Source organism: Lissotriton vulgaris, chromosome 1_1 (genome assembly GCF_964263255.1).
Source record: "Lissotriton vulgaris chromosome 1_1, aLisVul1.2, whole genome shotgun sequence".
NCBI classification, from domain to species: Eukaryota; Metazoa; Chordata; class Amphibia; order Caudata; family Salamandridae; genus Lissotriton; species Lissotriton vulgaris.
In genome coordinates, this window is record NC_141685.1 from 591,221,595 (window position 1) to 591,241,809 (window position 20,215).

Genomic DNA, 20,215 nt, shown 5'->3' on the forward strand with positions numbered 1-20,215 from the left:
ATAGCTATAAGTTCAGTAAGAGATCAGAGCTCCCAAATGCGTTCCTAAGCTTACCGTAACAGCGTGTCCACGAGTGTAAAGTGGCGTTCTGCGCCCGCGCCATCTTACAATGGCTATTTATAGTGAAACCGCGTATAGCCTTACTTAAGTAATATACGACTGACACTAGTGTAGTAATATGCTCCATATCATTTCCGAGCAGTTATTATGCTATGCGTGTAAAACATTAATCCACAAGTCATAATCGGCGCTGTAAAGGGAATGTCGATAACCCAATATCTCCGATAACATAAACAAGCGCCATCTTGGATTTGTCAAGACACTTTAATAAGGTCGAGTGCACGAATGATGCTAAAAATTCAATCAATTCTCTCTAATAAACATTATAGTTGTATGAAAATTATTACTTGTAGTTGATTGTGTAAAACGAGGCAAAGGAATGTTCAAATAATATGACATTAAATTAAATATCTCAACAAGCGCCATCTTGGGTCTGTCAAAAATCTTGGTTATTCAACACTATCTGAGCAGATCAGGTTAACATTGATCTCTGTGTCAACGTCTTAAATAGTCACTTTATCTTCAAGAACACAATTTCAGAAAATCCAAAGTCTGTATCTACCCACATCCATACATATCATTTTTATATTTATCTGATATTACTCACTATGCGTGAATTCGGACACCCGCGGCGTCACCATTAGATCCGAAACCAGAACCTCAACCAGTATCATAATAATTTGCAAATCGATTTGAAAAAGTAGTTACGGTGGAAAGCAAAATCCCAATGACATAATATTCTCAAGTGATATTATTATACAAATATTTTACAAATGTTTCCAACTCGTAGTTACTTCACTTATGGAACAGCAAAACATGACATCCCTTCCATAGTGCTGTTCACACGAGGAGACAAAAATATATTTTATAAATTATTGGTTCTGATACAGTATCTCTTCAAAAAGGAGAAGAAAGGGGGGGACAGAAAGTACATACTATACAGCTTAGTCATCCACTTATCTGCAACAATTCTGCAGAGAATAACATATACATAATTCCTACTGTCCTAAGTAAAATTCATATTCATGATCAACATTAAGACCACATTCAACGGCTTTCAATTTAATCAGCCAGAGTACTTCCCTTTTCCTTAGTGCCAAAAGTCTGTTACCCCCACGGGGGTCAGGTTTAATGTGATCAATTCCATGGTAAGAGAAGATATGTTGTCCTCTATGCTCATAATTCTGTACCAAGTGAGATGCAATTGGGTAACGTGTATCTCCATTTTTTAAGGCTCTAAAGTGCTCAGCCATTCTGTCCCTAAGCCTCCTGATCGTACTCCCCACATAGATCTTACCACAGGAGCAAACTATTACATAGATCACATATGTCGTGTTGCAATTTATAAACATTCCAATAGTATATTCACCTGAATTGTTATAATTAAACTGCAGTACCTTACTTTTCGCTCATCCACATGAGATGCATCTCCCACACTTGTAAAAACCTTTAAAACTACTCAGCCAGTCAGTTTTGCTAGGTTTAATTGGGGAGCTAGGGCTCACCAAATTTCTCAGAGTAGTTCCCCTCTTGAAAGTCAAACTCGGTCTGTTACATAAGTATGGTCTTAAATCTTGATCCATGAGGAGAAGGTGCCAATGTTTATTCAAAATAGTAAACAGTCTAGAACTACCTATCCCATAGTTAGTTATCAGTCTGATCTTATTATCTCTTACCCTTCCGTCTTTGTTATGTCTAATCAGAGTAGATTTCCTTTTGACTTTCCTAGCTCTGGATACTTCAGCTGTAATCACATCCTGATTGTATCCCCGTTTCAGAAATCTGTCTGACATGTCTATAAGATTTCTCTCAAAGTCAATGTCTAAGGCACAATTGCATCGGGCCCTGATTAACTCCCCATATGGTATGGCATTCTTCTGGCTGCTGGGGTGGCAGCTCCCAGCATGCAAAATCGCATTACAACTCGTAGGTTTCCTGAACATTCTGCTCCTTATCTTATCTCCCTCTACGAACAGCTCCAAATCCAAGAATTTGATGCACTGACTGTCATAGTAAGTAGTAAATTTAAGGTTATATGTATTGTCATTAAGGTAATCAAAAAAGCCCTTCAGTCTTTCTACCGTTCCTGTCCATATTAGTAGGCAGTCGTCGATAAATCGACCCCAATAGTGTATGTAGGGTGTCCAGTCACCACCATCAGGTCCCCAGATCCGCTTCGCCTCGAACCAACCCATAAACAGGTTGGCGAAAGACGGAGCAAATTGTGAGCCCATAGCGGTTCCAAGACGCTGCCTGAACCAATGTCCGTCAAATAAAAATACATTATTTTTTAGAACCAACTCTGTCATCTGTAAAATCATCTGGGTATGATCATATAATTCCGCCGGTCTACGGCTGAGAAAGTGGTCTAAAGCTTGTATACCAAGGTTGTGATCAATGATAGTATATAAAGATACTACGTCTAATGTGACTAGTATCATTCCGTCTTCCCATACTATGTCCTCAAGCAGATTTAAAACATGCTTAGTGTCTTCAATGAAAGACGGCAAATTGTATACATACTGTCTAAGAAAACAGTCAATGAACTCTGATAAACGTTCAGTTGGTCCACCTATGCCGGAGACAATTGGCCGTCCCGGCGGTTTGTCCCGGCATTTATGAACCTTGGGAAGAGTATACAAGCGTGGTGATCTCGGTGTATTTAATGAAAGGTGTAGATATTCATCATGGTCTAAAAGAGATTGTTCATACCATACTTTGATTTTGTCATTGATTTTAGTAATCAGATCATTCATTGGATTGGAAGTAAGTTTCTCATAGTACAAAGTATTGTTGAGTTGGGAGTAGACTTCATTGTTATAATCCATTGTATCAAGTACCACTATATTACCACCCTTGTCAGCACTGCGTATTGTGATGGATTTATTATTGATGAGTTCATGTAAGGCCTCTCTCTCACCATTAGTTAGGTTATCCTGACGTCTGTTAAGCTTTTTCTTACGAGAAATATCAATTTCTTTATCAATGTCTGTGCTAACCATCTTAAAGAACACATCAATCGTATTGCCAGCAAAAAGTTGTGGAGTCCATTTGGATTTACCTTTAAGTCCACTTCCCTCCCTCTGAAATCTTTCAATTTCCAAATCATCAATGAGTCTTGACATAGTTACTGGGTCATCCTCTCTCTCAATCAATGATAACAGAAGCTGTGTATCTTTCAATTCCTGAATTGTCAATTCACTCAATGTTTTATTCAAAGACTGTTTATCTTTATCTGGTACATGTGCAAAAAAAATTTTTAACTTAAGGTTTCTCACAAATTTGAACAGGTCTATTTTAGTCATACACCAATCTTGTTGTGTTACAGGACAAAAGCCCAAACCTTTCTTCAGTACAGATATCATATTAGCAGATAATTCACATGAAGATAAATTGATCACCTCAATGTCACATGCAATAGAATCACCACTTATTGTTGTTGTTTCCATGACCTCAGGCTCCTTATCCTTGCGCCTGGATCGCCTTCCACCTCTCCTACCTCTCCTTGTCTTTTTGCACTGAAGTCGCGGTTCCTCATTTCTGAGTCCCGATTCCCTCTTCTCAGTCTCTGAACCTCCTCTAAAAAATTGTTCTCAGTAGTCGGGACTAACTCAGGTGCATCTTCATTATCACTGCTAGAGATAACTGAGGATGCATCAGTATCACTCACCTGTGGGGTGCTGCCTCTAGTTTTAGTGACTGGGCCTTTCTTTACTAAATAATCGAATCTTTTCGCAAATGTATATACCCGACCTGCACGGTAGTCATTCTCATCACGTTTAAGTTTACGTGCCTTCCTTTTTTTGATTTCCATTTGCAGTTCATTCAATTTTTCATCTCGAACAGTATAATTCTTGACTGTCAGTTCGGGTAAATTCATTTCTTTAATCTCATCTTCTATTTTATTAATCTCAATAAGTAGTTTAGCTATCTTTCTTTCTGCATTTTCGATCAAAATCTGTATAAGGTTACGGGAACTGGTATTTAATTCTTTTTCCCATGTAATGTACAGGTCAGGTTCAAGGTCTTCATATGTCGGTATTATCTGAGACCTTAGCCCACGTGGTATTCTATTCAAAACCAAGTATTGTTTGAGGGTAGCAGCATCCCACCATTTATTCAATTCCATTTGTTTAAGTGATTCTAATTTCACGAATTTGGCTCTAAGCCCTTCTTTCTTAGTATCTCTAGGGGGACCAACAGCTGTTCCTATGGTACCTCCTGCCACTAGTTTACTAAATAGTAATTCAGCCTCTTTGTCTCTATTCATTTTACAAACTCTGTGGCAGCTCACTTAACCCAATAATAAGACAAACGCTGGTAACAGTTAATCGGAGCGCACAGCACAATCAAGGTACATGTATATTCGCAAACAAGTCAGGGTGGTGCTCAGGAAGAAAAGGGGGGGGCTGGTTACCACAGCCCTCAAAGGTTAACCACGAAGTGGTACTGCAAGCAATTGGATATTCCTCCGAGCACTCAATCAATAGTACAAAGTCTTTATGTGGTTTTCACTGATCGATTTAATGTCCAATCTTCCAAATGTATTCACATCCTAGATCCACCAATAGATATGACGCAGCCAACACGTGTTTCGTCAAGTCAGTAAGACAAATGACTTCTTCAGGACTGCAACCCAAAATATATACAATAAATCACAATTCTAGTGACCGATAATCTCACTACACACAATAACTTTCTCAGTACATCTATTGAGAAAAATTAAGGGATACACCCTCAAACCTTTATAGGTTGATTCACATGTAAGTATTTCATAGTGAATATTAGAAGAAGAAACACATTACACCAAATTCGTGCTCATATCAGGAAATAAACTGTAACACATCATAAGGTAAGTTTTATATAGAACTATTGTTCTATACTGTTCAAATGTTGTGGCCATGGGTCACCAGCAACCCCACAAATACCCGAATCACGCACAGTGAGAATAAAGAATCCCTAAACACAGCAAATCAACTCACCAATATCATAAAGATTGATGTCCTATAAGTTCCTCTGGTTCAATAAATGCAAATCTGTAAATAAACAGCAACTATAAGTTATAGAGTACTATAACTTCACTCGTAATCCACACCTCTGTTTGAACTTCATTAACCTCACCTCAAAAATTTCGATATCCAAACCGGACTTTAGCTTGTATTGGATCTATTTGTACATGTAGTTCTCCTACAAATAAAGTTGTAAATAATGCCTGTTACTGTCTGATGGCATACGTCTGTTACACAATAGTAACAATTGGTCACATAACTAAATATTCAAACAACACTCACAAGTTCTCTACACTTCTCTTAATGATATCATATCTTCTCAATTCCTCACCTCGTAAATTCTCACAGCGGTCGAAAATTCATCAACCCATCTATCGAGTAAGTCTTCCTTTGGATCACGGGTACGTGTCTGTTAACCAAAGGTATGCGTTAATAAAGCGTATAGCTATAAGTTCAGTAAGAGATCAGAGCTCCCAAATGCGTTCCTAAGCTTACCGTAACAGCGTGTCCACGAGTGTAAAGTGGCGTTCTGCACCCGCGCCATCTTACAATGGCTATTTATAGTGAAACCGCGTATAGCCTTACTTAAGTAATATATGACTGACACTAGTGTAGTAATATGCTCCATATCATTTCCGAGCAGTTATTATGCTATGCGTGTAAAACATTAATCCAAAAGTCATAATCGGCGCTGTAAAGGGAATGTCGATAACCCAATATCTCCGATAATATAAACAAGCACCATCTTGGATTGGTCAAGACACTTTAATAAGGTCGAGTGCACGAATGACGCTAAAAATTCAATCAATTCTCTCTAATAAACATTATAGTTGTATGAAAATTATTACTTGTAGTTGATTATATCAGATCTATGTACAAGGTACAAAAAAATTGTGATATTAGGAGATTTTAATTTGCATTGGGATAGCCCCCAATGGGACTTACCAACACGCCAACTGGACACTACCATGTCCGCTTTGAGTTTTAGCCAACTTGTGGAAGTACCCACACACATCAAGGGTCACACTCTTGACTTAGTATGGTCCACAGACCCAAATGTCCTTCTTAAAGATGTGGTTCCTTGTGTCTGGACTGACCATTACCTGGTGACCTGTGAGGTAAACGTTAAAGACCATTTAAAGCACCTACCCCGAGGTACTAGAAGGACCCGCAAATGGGTCGAGGTTGATTTAAAAACCCTGACCTCGGTGCTTCCGAAAACGGCTTGTTTGACGAATTCAGATAGAAGCCTGGATGTAGAATACGCGGACCTAACCCAGAGCCTGAACATAGCTATTGATCAGATAGCGCCGGAAAAAACTCAGCCAATTAAAGGACCTGGTAAAGATGGTTTACTCCACTATTAAGGGAACAAAAAAGAAAGCTTCGAGCTCGGGAGAGAATCTGGAGGGAAACTAAGCAGGACACAGCAAGGAACCAATATAAAGACTCACTCCATCTGTATAAAAAACGTATTTCACAAGCCAAGGCGGAGTACTATGAGTCTCGCCTACAGAAGGCCAGGAATACCCAGAAGGAGACGTTCCAAATCCTGTCGGAGTTGAGTAAAAAACAGGAGAATTCTGAGTCTCCCATAAACTGTAACACCTTCCAGGGGTATTTTTTAGAAAAGGTAAAGACTATCATCCTGGAAATTAAGAATAGTATGGTGAACTGTGATACTATACATTCTGAGGTCCATAATCCTGCTCACTGCTCTTTAGTACAGTTCCCTGAGTTGGATGAGCTGAGCCTAGAGCAGCTAATGGGGAAAACTAAATCTGGTTCCCCAGCGGACCCATGTCCCCCAAGTATCTTCCGTGTGGCACGCCCGCTATTGGAAGCTCGGATCATCTCTCTGCTTAATAGGTCCCTAGAAACAGGGTACTTACCTGGTGACCTCAAGGAGGCGCGAGTCAGACCCTTGCTGAAGAAGCCAGGCGCAGATCTGGCTGCCCTGAAGAACTATAGGCCGATTTCCCAGTTGCCTTTCCTTGCAAAGGTCCTAGAGCAACACGTGCTGAAGTCCCTGTCCCTGTACCTCGAATCCCATGGCTTACTGCATGAGCGACAGGCGGGGTTTCGAGCACACCATAGCACCGAGCTAGTAATGCTCTCGGTGTTAGACGAACTGAGAGGCATGGCTGACGGCAAAAAAACAAGCGCCCTGATTTTATTAGACCTGTCAGCGGCGTTCGATACCGTCAGCCACGACCTGCTCCTGGGAAGATTGGAGGCCTTTGGGATCAAAGGCTTGGCCCTCAAGTGGAACCAATGTCCGTCAAATAAAAAGACATTATTTTTTAGAACCAACTCTGTCATCTGTAAAATCATCTGGGTATGATCATATAATTCCGCCGGTCTACGGCTGAGAAAGTGATCTAAAGCATGTATACCAAGGTTGTGATCAATGATAGTATATAAAGATACTACGTCTAATGTGACTAGTATCATTTCGTCTTCCCATACTATGTCCTCAAGCAGATTTAAAACATGCTTAGTGTCTTCAATGAAATACGGCAAATTGTATACATACTGTCTAAGAAAACAGTCAATGAACTCTGATAAACGTTCAGTTGGTCCACCTATGCCGGAGACAATTGGCCGTCCCGGCAGTTTGTCATTGAGGTGATCAATTTATCTTCATGTGAATTATCTGCTAATATGATATCTGTACTGAAGAAAGGTTTGGGCTTTTGTCCTGTAACACAACAAGATTGGTGTATGACTAAAATAGACCTGTTCAAATTTGTGAGAAACCTTAAGTTAAAAAAATGTTTTGCACATGTACCAGTTAAAGATAAACAGTCTTTGAATAAAACATTGAGTGAATTGACAATTCAGGAATTGAAAGATACACAGCTTCTGTTATCATTGACTGAGAGAGAGGATGACCCAGTAACTATGTCAAGACTCATTGATGATTTGGAAATTGAAAGATTTCAGAGGGAGGGAAGTGGACTCAAAGTTAAATCCAAATGGACTCCAGAACTTATTGCTGGCAATACGATTGATGTGTTCTTTAAGATGGTTAGTACAGACATTGATAAAGAAATTGATATTTCTCGTAAGAAAAAGCTTAACAGACGTCAGGATAACCTAACTTATGGTGAGAGAGAGGTCTTACATGAACTCATCAATAATAAATCCATCACAATACGCAGTGCTGACAAGGGTGGTCATATAGTGGTACTTGATACAATGGATTATAGCAATGAAGTCTACTCCCAACTCAACAATACTTTGTACTATGAGAAACTTACTTCCAATCCAATGAATGATCTGATTACTAAAATCAACGACAAAATCAAAGTATGGTATGAACAATCTCTTTTAGACCATGATGAATATCTATACCTTTCATTAAATACACCGAGATCACCATGCTTGTATACTCTTCCCAAGGTTCATAAATGCCGGGACAAACCGCCGGGACGGCCAATTGTCTCCGGCATAGGTGGACCAACTGAACGTTTATCAGAGTTCATTGACTGTTTTCTTAGACAGTATGTATACAATTTGCCGTCTTTCATTGAAGACACTAAGCATGTTTTAAATCTGCTTGAGGACATAGTATGGGAAGACGGTATGATACTAGTTACATTAGACGTAGTATCTTTATATACTATCATTGATCACAACCTTGGTATACATGCTTTAAATCACTTTCTCAGCCGTAGACCGGCGGAATTATATGATCATACCCAGATGATTTTACAGATGACAGAGTTGGTTCTAAAAAATAATGTCTTTTTATTTGACGGACATTGGTTCAGGCAGCGTCTTGGAACCGCCATGGGCTCACGATTTGCTCCGTCTTTCGCCAACCTGTTTATGGGTTGGTTCGAGGCGGAGCGGATCTGGGGACCTGATGGTGGTGACTGGACACCCTACATACACTATTGGGGTCGATTTATCGACGACTGCCTACTAATATGGACAGGAACGGTAGAAAGACTGAAGGGCTTTTTTGATTACCTTAATGACAATACATATAACCTTAAATTTACTACTTATACTATGACAGTCAGTGCATCACATTCTTGGATGTGGAGCTGTTCGTAGAGGGAGATAAGATAAGGAGCAGAATGTTCAGGAAACCTACGAGTTGTAATGCGATTTTGCATGCTGGGAGCTGCCACCCCAGCAGCCAGAAAAATGCCATACCATATGGGGAGTTAATCAGGGCCCGACGCAATTGTGCCTAAGACATTGACTTTGAGAGAAATCTTATAGACATGTCAGACAGATTTCTGAAACGGGGATACAATCAGGATGTGATTACAGCTGCAGTATCCAGGGCTAGGAAAGTCAAAAGGAAATCTACTCTGATTAGACATAACAAAGACGGAAGGGTAAGAGATAATAAGATCAGACTGATAACTAACTATGGGATAGGTAGTTCTAGACTGTTTACTATTTTGAATAAACATTGGCACCTTCTCCTCATGGATCAAGATTTAAGACCATAGTTATGTAACAGACCGAGTTTGACTTTCAAGAGGGGAACTACTCTGAGAAATTTGGTGAGCCCTAGCTACCCAATTAAACCTAGCAAAACTGACTGGCTGAGTAGTTTTAAAGGTTTTTACAAGTGTGGGAGATGCATGTCATGTAGATGGGCGAAAAGTAAGGTACTGCAGTTTAATTATAACAATTCAGGTGAATATACTATTGGAATGTTTATAAATTGAGATACGACATATGTGATCTATGTAATAGTTTGCTCCTGTGGTAAGATCTATGTGGGGAGTACGACCAGGAGGCTTAGGGACAGAATGGCTGAGCACTTTAGAGCCTTAAAAAATGGAGATACCCGTTACCCAATTGCATCTCACTTGGTACAGAATTATGAGCATAGAGGACAACATATCTTCTCTTACCATGGAATTGATCACATTAAACCTGACCTCCGTGGGGGTAACAGACTTTTGGCACTAAGGAAAAGGGAAGTACTCTGGCTGATTAAATTGAAAGCCGTTGAATGTGGCCTTAATGTTGATCATGAATATGAATTTTACTTAGGACAGTAGGAATTATGTATATGTTATTCTCTGCAGAATTGTTGCAGATAAGTGGATGACTAAGCTGTATAGTATGTACTTTCTGTCCCCCCCTTTCTTCTCCTTTTTGAAGAGATACTGTATCAGAACCAATAATTTATAAAATATATTTTTGTCTCCTCGTGTGAACAGCACTATGGAAGGGATGTCATGTTTTGCTGTTCCATAAGTGAAGTAACTACGAGTTGGAAACATTTGTAAAATATTTGTATAATAATATCACTTGAGAATATTATGTCATTGGGATTTTGCTTTCCACCGTAACTACTTTTTCAAATCGATTTGCAAATTATTATGATACTGGTTGAGGTTCTGGTTTTGGATCTAATGGTGACGCCGCGGGTGTCCGAATTCACGCATAGTGAGTAATATCAGATAAATATAAAAATTATCTGTATGGATGTGGGTAGATACAGACTTTGGATTTTCTGAAATTGTGTTCTTGAAGATAAAGTGACTATTTAAGACGTTGACACAGAGATCAATGTTAACCTGATCTGCTCAGATAGTGTTGAATAACCAAGATTTTTGACAGACCCAAGATGGCGCTTGTTGAGATATTTAATTTAATGTCATATTATTTGAACATTCCTTTGCCTCGTTTTACACAATCAACTACAAGTAATAATTTTCATACAACTATAATGTTTATTAGAGAGAATTGATTGAATTTTTAGCGTCATTCGTGCACTCGACCTTATTAAAGTGTCTTGACCAATCCAAGATGGCGCTTGTTTATGTTATCGGAGATATTGGGTTATCGACATTCCCTTTACAGCGCCGATTATGACTTGTGGATTAATGTTTTACACGCATAGCATAATAACTGCTCGGAAATGATATGGAGCATATTACTACACTAGTGTCAGTCATATATTACTTAAGTAAGGCTATACGCGGTTTCACTATAAATAGCCATTGTAAGATGGCGCGGGTGCAGAACGCCACTTTACACTCGTGGACACGCTGTTACGGTAAGCTTAGGAACGCATTTGGGAGCTCTGATCTCTTACTGAACTTATAGCTATACGCTTTATTAACGCATACCTTTGGTTAACAGACACGTACCCGTGATCCAAAGGAAGACTTACTCGATAGATGGGTTGATGAATTTTCGACCGCTGTGAGAATTTACGAGGTGAGGAATTGTGAAGATATGATATCATTAAGAGCAGTGTAGAGAACTTGTGAGTGTTGTTTGAATATTTAGTTATGTGACCAATTGTTACTATTGTGTAACAGACGTATGCCATCAGACAGTAACAGGCATTATTTACAACTTTATTTGTAGGAGAACTACATGTACAAATAGATCCAATACAAGCTAAAGTCCGGTTTGGATATCGAAATTTTTGAGGTGAGGTTAAGAAGTTCAAATAGAGGTGTGGATTACGAGTGAAGTTATAGTACTCTATAACTTATAGTTGCTGTTTATTTACAGATTTGCATTTATTGAACCAGAGGAACTTATAGGACATCAATCTTTATGATATTGGTGAGTTGATCTGCTATGTTTAGGGATTCTTTATTCTCACTGTGCGTGATTCGGGTATTTGTGGGGTTGCTGGTGACCCATGGCCACAACATTTGAACAGTATAGAACAATGGTTCTATATAAAACTTACCTTATGATGTGTTACAGTTTATTTCCTGATATGAGCACGAATTTGGTGTAATGTGTTTCTTCTTCTAATATTCACTATGAAATACTTACATGTGAATCAACCTATAAAGGTTTGAGGGTGTATCCCTTAATTTTTCTCAATAGATGTAATGAGAAAGTTATTGTGTGTAGTGAGATTATCGGTCACTAGAATTGTGATTTATTGTATATATTTTGGGTTGCAGCCCTGAAGAAGTCATTTGTCTTACTGACTTGACGAAACACGTGTTGGCTGCGTCATATCTATTGGTGGATCTAGGATGTGAATACATTTGGAAGATTGGACATTAAATCGATCAGTGAAAACCACATAAAAACTTTGTACTATTGACTGAGTGCTCGGAGGAATATCCAATTGCCTCCTATTTTTGCACATTCTTTCACATCACTCTGGAAGTGGGGAACAGCTTCCCACTGCACTTCAGAGACTACTCTTCTCTTCTTGTATTCTGTAAAAAGCTGAAGACCTGACTTTTCAATTAACCAACCTACCATAGGCAGGGTTAGGCACATACCTTGCTCAGTGCCTGGATACCAGTATTTCAAACTATGCGCAAGCAAGAAATATATTAGTACCAATTCAGATTGGTATATTTTATTTCTAGATAGTCTTATCCTATAAATGCCTAAACATCAGTCACACTCATCATGATTGCTCCACTTTTCTGTATGAATTCTAATTATGAGAGGTCCAGCCATAATTAGTCTCTCTTACCCTCCTGGGATCCACCTTGGCGATGTTCCTGAGAGCCATCACTGCATCTGTCTGGACCCTCACTGGGAGCTGGGAAGCGCTGGTGGAGAATCCTGGCAGGAACTTCTGGATGCGCTTGACGCTGACTGGCTGTCCTGCATTACCCATGGCTTTCAAAGCCAGCGCCATGTCCTCTTCATGGCCACGTATAGCTGCCTCAGCTGCCAGGTCATGGAGGGGCTGCAAAACAGAGAGTGTGCCTTCTTCACACAACTTATCAAATATAGTGTTCAAACCAGTCTGGCCATTAAGCATACATGCCGAAAAAAGTTACCGGTTCAAATCAGAGCTACTGCACAACATCAGTTCACTTAGTATAGACTACACTACATAATGTATAAATACGTTGAGTTGGGTGCATTCATCTTTGTTGTATATCTAAACTGATAAGTTCACCTAACAGATGTGTACAAGGACTTTTGTGGCGTCTTTACTCTATTTTACAGATGTCCATGTGTTGAAAACTGAGACGAATTATGATTGAGCATAGACTTACTACACCAAGGTCTTTTCTACTCAACACCATTAGATATTGACCTTACTGCTGCAGCACTTTTTACCGTCAGACACCGTGGTCCATGCTATGATTTGAAAGGATGCTCATATGTTCCAGCCAATTGGTTTACAAAATGGCCACCATCTGAGTGCAGCTGTCACCAACCAAGAGACATCCTCTGCACTCCAGTTCAGCCTGATTGCTAGTAGGGTATTGCACAGTCTGTTTCCTGTCTCATCATGCATCATTTTTTGTTGACAATGCAAAAGCATCTACGCTGTCCCATTCTAACCATTAAGCAAAGAGGCATTTTTAGCTCCCCATCAAAGATATCAAGCTCGGGGAAGTTAAAGAATTTTCCGATTGAATTTGCAACAAGAACTTGGCATACGGTTAAGATGTGGGACCCCGATGTAGCAAAGGTTTTGGGACTTAGAAATCCTGCATAGTGCAAAAATGGTTTAGAACCACTTTTTCAATTGCAAACCTTGGATAGAATACCAACACCTGAAAGGTTGCGGCGTCCATTGCAGAGTGGAAGCTGTGCAGGTTGTGGCATCCATTGCAGAGTGGAAGCTGTGCAGGTTGTGGTTTCCATTGCAGAGTGGAAGCTGTGCAGGTTGTGGCTTCCGTTGCAGAATGGAAGCTGTGCAGGTTGTGGCTTACATTTAAGAGTGGAAGCTGTGCAGGTTGTGGCTTCCATTGCAGAGTGGAAGCTGTGCAGGTTGTGGCATCCATTGTAGAGTGGAAGCTGTGCATGAGGGTCGAAAAGAAGTTCCCAATTCTCCCCAGATTTAAAATCCTTGAATTGGCTACCGATTGAAGCCAGAATTCATCTAAAAATAGCGTGCATTACGCACAAGGCCATACATCATAACTCATCCAGCTACCTGCACAGAAACTGACGATCTCGGGTGGGTTAAGATCCTCAAGGAGTGCAGAAAACCTACTACTGAAACCTCAAAGGTTCAACAAGAAGAAAACTTGTAAACAATCCTTCTCGGGGATGGCCCCCAGGATATGGAATACACTTCCCCCAGATACCAGACTGAATGCTTCTACTGCATCTTTTAAAAAGGAAGTTAAAGCAATTCTCATGGCAAAAGTCACCTGATCATAGACTAAATATATTCTGAGATCAACAGCTCGCACTTTTTTACTATGTTAAGGGTCCAACTATACATCTGTTGCAATTTAGCTGCCCTTGACTTGAATCACCTTGACTTGAATCATCGTGCTTGTTCCTGGTATGTACCATACTGCTTTTTGCACATGTTATGTATACGTGATTTTACCTGCATTTATTTGTTTGTATATCTAATAGTGCTTAATGTAAAGCGCTCTGATATCCGCAAGGATCTTGTTTGCGCTCTATAAAACCTTCAAAATAAAAGTACGTGAACAGCAGGCATTGGTGAGCACGTGACTCTTGAAACCAGTGAATGCTCTCTCTAATGTCCCTCCCCAGTCCACAACTTTTTTTAAAAACATGTCAACCTCTGACCCTTTGACCTGTGCTTACAATATTTTGAGAATGCCAGCGCTGGGATGGAGATCTGCTGTCCCTCTCGGGCATCCACTCCTGAGAGTGCACTCTTCACAAGGACTTGCGGAGGGTTTCCTTCACCATTAATATAACTGAGGTAGGATTACTATGAATACTTGTAAATGGTTGTCTTGTGCCCGGCCGGACTGGTAAACGACATGCAGTGATCACCAGGATCAGATCGAATTGCAGTTCTGTGCAACAATATTGGACTATTGTTGATTTCTCCTCCTGTCTACTTTTTCCGTTCCGTTTTATTTTGAGTGACAGCTACCGACTGCACTCAAGGTACACAACCCACAAGACTACCCATAAAATTCGAAGCAGCATTTGGTGTGATTAAAATATCATTTTCGTCCATGATTTCTAATCTCAGTGTTTTCCTCTGAATGCGATGTGACCTCTGCCTTCCTGCAAAGAGCTCCTCATCGGCTTGCACTAGGTGCTGCCTTGCCCAGGATGGATCCCACTTGTAGAAGTGTTAGAAGTGTAGGACCACTACACTGTAGGCACTACATGCATTGCATGGGTTGAGTTGACTCACAAGTCCTTCAGACAGAAGAATGGAAACCTGGGCTCATGCTTGAATCCAGTAGCACAGCCATGTTGCCTTAAACTTTAAACAGTATCTCTGGCTCACATTTTTTGCCAGAGTCTGAGGATCTTAAAGTTCAATACATACATATTTACCATAAGGACATCCTCCGGACATGTTGGAGATGAGCTGCAGTACTTGTTGACCATGGCTCCATATGCTAGGACAGTAACCTTATGAAGTGCACGGGCCTCACGGATTTTCGCATCTTTCACCATTTCCTGCAGGTGTAGTAACAAAAGAAGGTTTTATGTTACGTATATGATATAATGCCTAATTTTAATTGCGCATTCTACATCATGAAAATAAACTTGCCGCTCTATTCTTTAAGTTGTATAGCCCATCATCAAAACATGATATACATACTCACCTACACAGTACAGAGTCAGTAATAACGTATTTTGGGAGAAACTATAGAATTTGCTATATTCAACTACGCTATAATCAAGTACAGGGCAGATCCTTCAATGGGTAGCAGAGTTAAAGAGGGCTAGAGAGTCAAAAAAGAATTACTTTCCATTATAATTCAATAGAACTTTTTGCTGACTGCTATTGCAAAAATCTCAGAGCGAAATCAGTCTAAACGTGGAGTACAGACATTTATGGAGAATACCCCATTTTGAGGTTTGGTGTAAATCTATCCATTAGTTTCTAACATGTTGTCCTTATCAAAAGGTAGCAGAAGGGCTTCCATGGACTGATGATACGAAATATCGGCAGATCCAGTTCTGAAGATAATTGAGAATTAGAAATAACTTAACCTGATTGATTGAGGGAGCTATTTCTCGCATTGCACGATCAGCACATTCTTGAAGGAGCTGAGGATCCAAACAAGACGATGCAAGCAAGTTGGTTGGCTGTCAGCCTTGAAATATTTCTTTAACCGCAGCCATTTTGTCAGTGGAAGCCATCATGACAGAAAACAATGTAGCAATGTGGAGATAGGCATACCCACTCATAGGAGTGGTACATGGGTAAGAAAATTAAAAATGGAAACATCTTTTTATTGCTTGACCTGCAGACTCCAAAAGGGGTTTACGTGCTTTGCATTGAAAATGAAATAAGAGAAGATTACAATTTCCCTTTACCATGTGATAATTAGGGGTATGTGCCATCTCTCTTTATTCAAATGACATACAGGATGAAAATGGGAAAACGTACTGCTGGGGGTTCAATGATAAAGGACCCAAGTCTAGCCAAAGTGGTTGGGGTCCCACGCTCCGCTGTGGCCTTCCAACTGCGTCTTTACATACAATAGTGACCCCGGATGATTTCTTAAAATAAGGTTTCTGTCCACTGCAGGAAGATGGATACATTTGAAGATGCTCCCAGCCTTGCCCAAACCAGGGGCACAATGCAGCCTTCATTGAGTCTTCTCAACACTGCTCTAAAACTCATACTGGCCTGGGCCAGGAGCCGGTAAAGTACTCTACAGAAATACACCCTAATACCACTTTAGCTACCCTATCTGGCCAAAGGTCCCTCCACACATGCTCCAGTCATTCCTCCCCCCACATGCTGCCCATGGCCAGGGTGTAATGAGTATTCTGTCCTCCACAACAACAGACCACACTGACCACAAACCCAAGAAGTATGTGGCAATGCCATAATGCATAGTGTAACAGTGACTAAATGAACAGTGACATCTAACACTCATCAAGCATTCACTGTCCTGACATACATTGTGGTTGAGCAACCTGGTGATAGCTAGAAGTGGGCCTGTGATCCTATGCACCTAACCATTTCACGTAGGGCTCCTGGCCTCCAGTTGATCTGGAGTACAGGAGCTTCTTGATGACGGAGTGAAGCAGGGCAGCTGACGACTGTTCACTCCATCCTCCTTCGGTAATTCTGTGGTGGAGGAGGATGGAGTAACCAACAGACAGTTGCCAACATCCAGCTCACAAATGATGGCAAGCTCTCTGAGGGACCAGCTCTGCCGACAGGGCAGACAGTGGCTGCATACAGAGAGTCGGCTACCACTGATGTTTATTGCTGGACAGGTAAATTTTACTGCGTTGGGCAATTCATGTTCAAATGCATCAAAGACCATTGATATTCAATACTGCTTTGGACCATTGATGCTGAATGTTTTCTGGGGCCAATGATGTTTAGTACTAAGAGAAGCCATTTAAGGCCCTTGAATGTCAGAAGCCACTGAACATCAATGCTGCCGGGGGCCACTGAAGTTTCCTACTGCCTGGGGTTATTAATGGTTATTTTTGACAGAAGCCATTGAGGTTCATTAATGCCATGGACGGCTGATATTTAATGGTGCCCGGGCCATTGAAGGCCAGTACTACCAGTGGCCACTGATGTTCATTACTGCCAGGGATGTTTGATGTTTTTTATGGACATTCATTTTCAGTACTATCTTGTATTATTGATGCCCGTGCTCTCTGGAGACATGACATTTTTTTTTCCTGGGCCATAATAAAAATAATTGCTGTCTTAGATCACTTATGTATGTCCTGCCAGAGAACACTGATGCTCATGACTGGATGGGGCCAATATGCTTCTATGTGAAGGAAAAAATGCTCGGCAATGACCAGCCTCTCCCCAGAGTATGGCTGAAAGAAAAAAAACATGCTTTACAAGGCCATCCCTCCTTACAGGACAAGACAAAAAACATAAAGTTGACCTGCATGATGAGAAGGGCAATGAAAAGCTTTCCACGTTCTACCATCCTTGAAGAGTAAGGTAATGCACACACCAAACAGTAGTAGAGCTGCACACATTCATAAATATCCCTGTGGATCAGCAGTAAAGTCTGTGACAGTCTTGTGGGCCAAGAAACGACTGACTGTTTTGTTGTTGTCTATTTCCCTCTGTGGACTAAGGAAGGCTATACTCCAAAACTGATCTCATGAAGACATCTTCCTAGCGGGTTATATCAGTATTTTGCAAAGGAATTCGTTACCTCACTCTGTAACTGTTGGGAGTCACAGGCTGACCTCAGGCTTTGCAATGAGAGTAGGAGTGAACATTCATGCTTACGGTTGTCTTCTCCAATAGGCTACACCCATTGCCACCTGGGCGAACTCTCCGTTCTAGTTTTGGACCCATTTCTCCACACATCTTTCCGTGGTGCTCATTAATCATCTTTGCTGTGGAGGGGAAGGGGATCATATATTTTGACTCCTTGTCATATTTATTTCAGAACTGATTACTTACTGTAGCTAGTTGCATGGTGTGATGATCCGCTTTGGTGAAATGCAGCGCAAGGCCTGCCGCCTGGATTTCTTCATGGTGGCTAAACTCCTGGTTGTGAATATTTTGCTTGACAAAATTTAGGGTGTCAATGGTCCCGGCCACTGGGATTACATTCAGCAGCCACCGTCTACAATCAAAGCAAAAGTTCATTAAATCACACACACATCAGAGTTTCAGGAAGTGATACTGTACTAGGATCAATTACCTGTGTTGAGGTTTATCTGCAAATTGTCTCCACATTGACTGAATAGTGGTAAAGTCTGAAGTGCGCAGAATCTGGACAAGTTTTAGAAATGCGGCTGGTGCATCTTGGTGAACGCGCTGTTGATTATTTTGCACTAAATGTTGCAGTGTTTCCGCTATCTGAAGAGAAGAAAGTGCAAGAGAGCTGCCTCAGTGAAAGTAAACATTTAATGTAAGGCATGAACATAATGCAGTGCGGTGGTACAATGGGAGGCGATAGAATATTTTTATATTTCATTGGGTGAAAAACATGCACGGAAGCAACGTAGTTCTGATACTTCTTAGAAACAGAATTAATATAGTTTTATCAAATAGTTAGTTAAACCGCCCGTCTCCAAAAAAGGTGAATATTATTTCTGGCTGATGGTTAGTTAGGGGATTGGAGTCAGTTGACTCTCCCTGCCTGGTCCTCTTTGATATCGTACTCAGTTAAATTAAGTCGATAGCTTTTCTACAATTGGAAGAAATTGCAAGAGACAGAACCTCTTTGGTACATTGGGGTCCAAACAGTTCCTTAAATCTAAAAAATAGTGCGGATGCTCACCAAAATGAAAATGAAGCAGTGCTTAATTTGAGCCTGTGGTATCCAGTTCTCGTCGCCGGCACATAAATATTAACATTAGCACTTAACGCAGATGCCAGGTGTGGCGGTGCTGTTTGTGCATTTTATAGGTGAGCAGAACAACATTTGTTCATTAATTCAATATTCATTAAAAACAACTAATAATTGCCGCCCAAGACATTCTTATGGCTTTGGGGGCCTCAAGCAGTCTGAATTGTCTCACTTGTAGCAGTGTGGTGATTAAAACTTGTGCAGGTCCTATCATTGGCAGGGCTGGTAGTGTAAATTTTGATGCAAGCTTTGATGGCCTCCTCACAAGGTCCCTGGCACTCCTTTTTTATTTTATTTTTACAACTTAAGCACTGGAATGAAGACGAAGGTTAGGAGGCAGAAGAGGGAGTTAAGCAATGGGGAGTAAATGGGTTTTTAAGAAGTAGAACATTTCATGGCAATTAACAATTTCTAGGAATGCATGTTCTCTTCTTCAATCTCTGCATGTAGATGTGCTTGTTTATTTTTTCATGTGCACAAACTTGTAATGTTATATTTATTTAAATTTCACTCATTCATCCTCCTGGGCAGAGACTCTCGTGGCAAGCATCCATCGTGCCCCTGCCTTTTGCCCTTGTTAAGGCTCCCCTTTTCCCACCATTTGCAGTAGCTCATCCGCAGCTCATTCTCTTTTGCACTCGGATACTTAGGGCCATATGTATCAAGCAAATTAGCATTCGCAAAGGCCTTTGCGAATGCTAATTTGCTAAATGGTATGTATGACACATTTTGGCAGCAAAATAAGGAATCGCAAAATTTGCTATTCCTTATTTTGCGATTGCACTTAAGGAATCGCAAATTGTGCGATTCCTTAAATGCAATGTATCAACGGAAAATTAATGCAAAAATGCCCATAAGGATTCGCAAATTACCACCAACTTCTAGTTGGTGGTAAGTTGCGAATTCTTTTAATAAAGCAATTTATTTACAATCCAAAGGTGCCATATGACGCTCATACAT

General features: G+C 40.5%; 1 protein-coding gene across 2 annotated transcripts in view; it reads right to left on the minus strand.

Moving 5' to 3' along the window:
• Window positions 1–20,215, minus strand: part of LOC147747532 (vitellogenin-A2-like) — a 527,187-nt gene that overhangs the window by 418,421 nt on the left and 88,551 nt on the right. For both annotated transcript variants that reach the window (XM_086954020.1, XM_086954019.1), the window contains 4 exons: window positions 18,605–18,762; window positions 18,361–18,526; window positions 15,282–15,407; window positions 12,511–12,729 (listed from right to left, as the gene is read on the minus strand). In XM_086954020.1, the coding sequence (XP_086810146.1) occupies window positions 12,511–12,729; window positions 15,282–15,407; window positions 18,361–18,526; window positions 18,605–18,762 (669 nt within the window). The remainder of the gene's footprint in view (window positions 1–12,510; window positions 12,730–15,281; window positions 15,408–18,360; window positions 18,527–18,604; window positions 18,763–20,215) is intronic.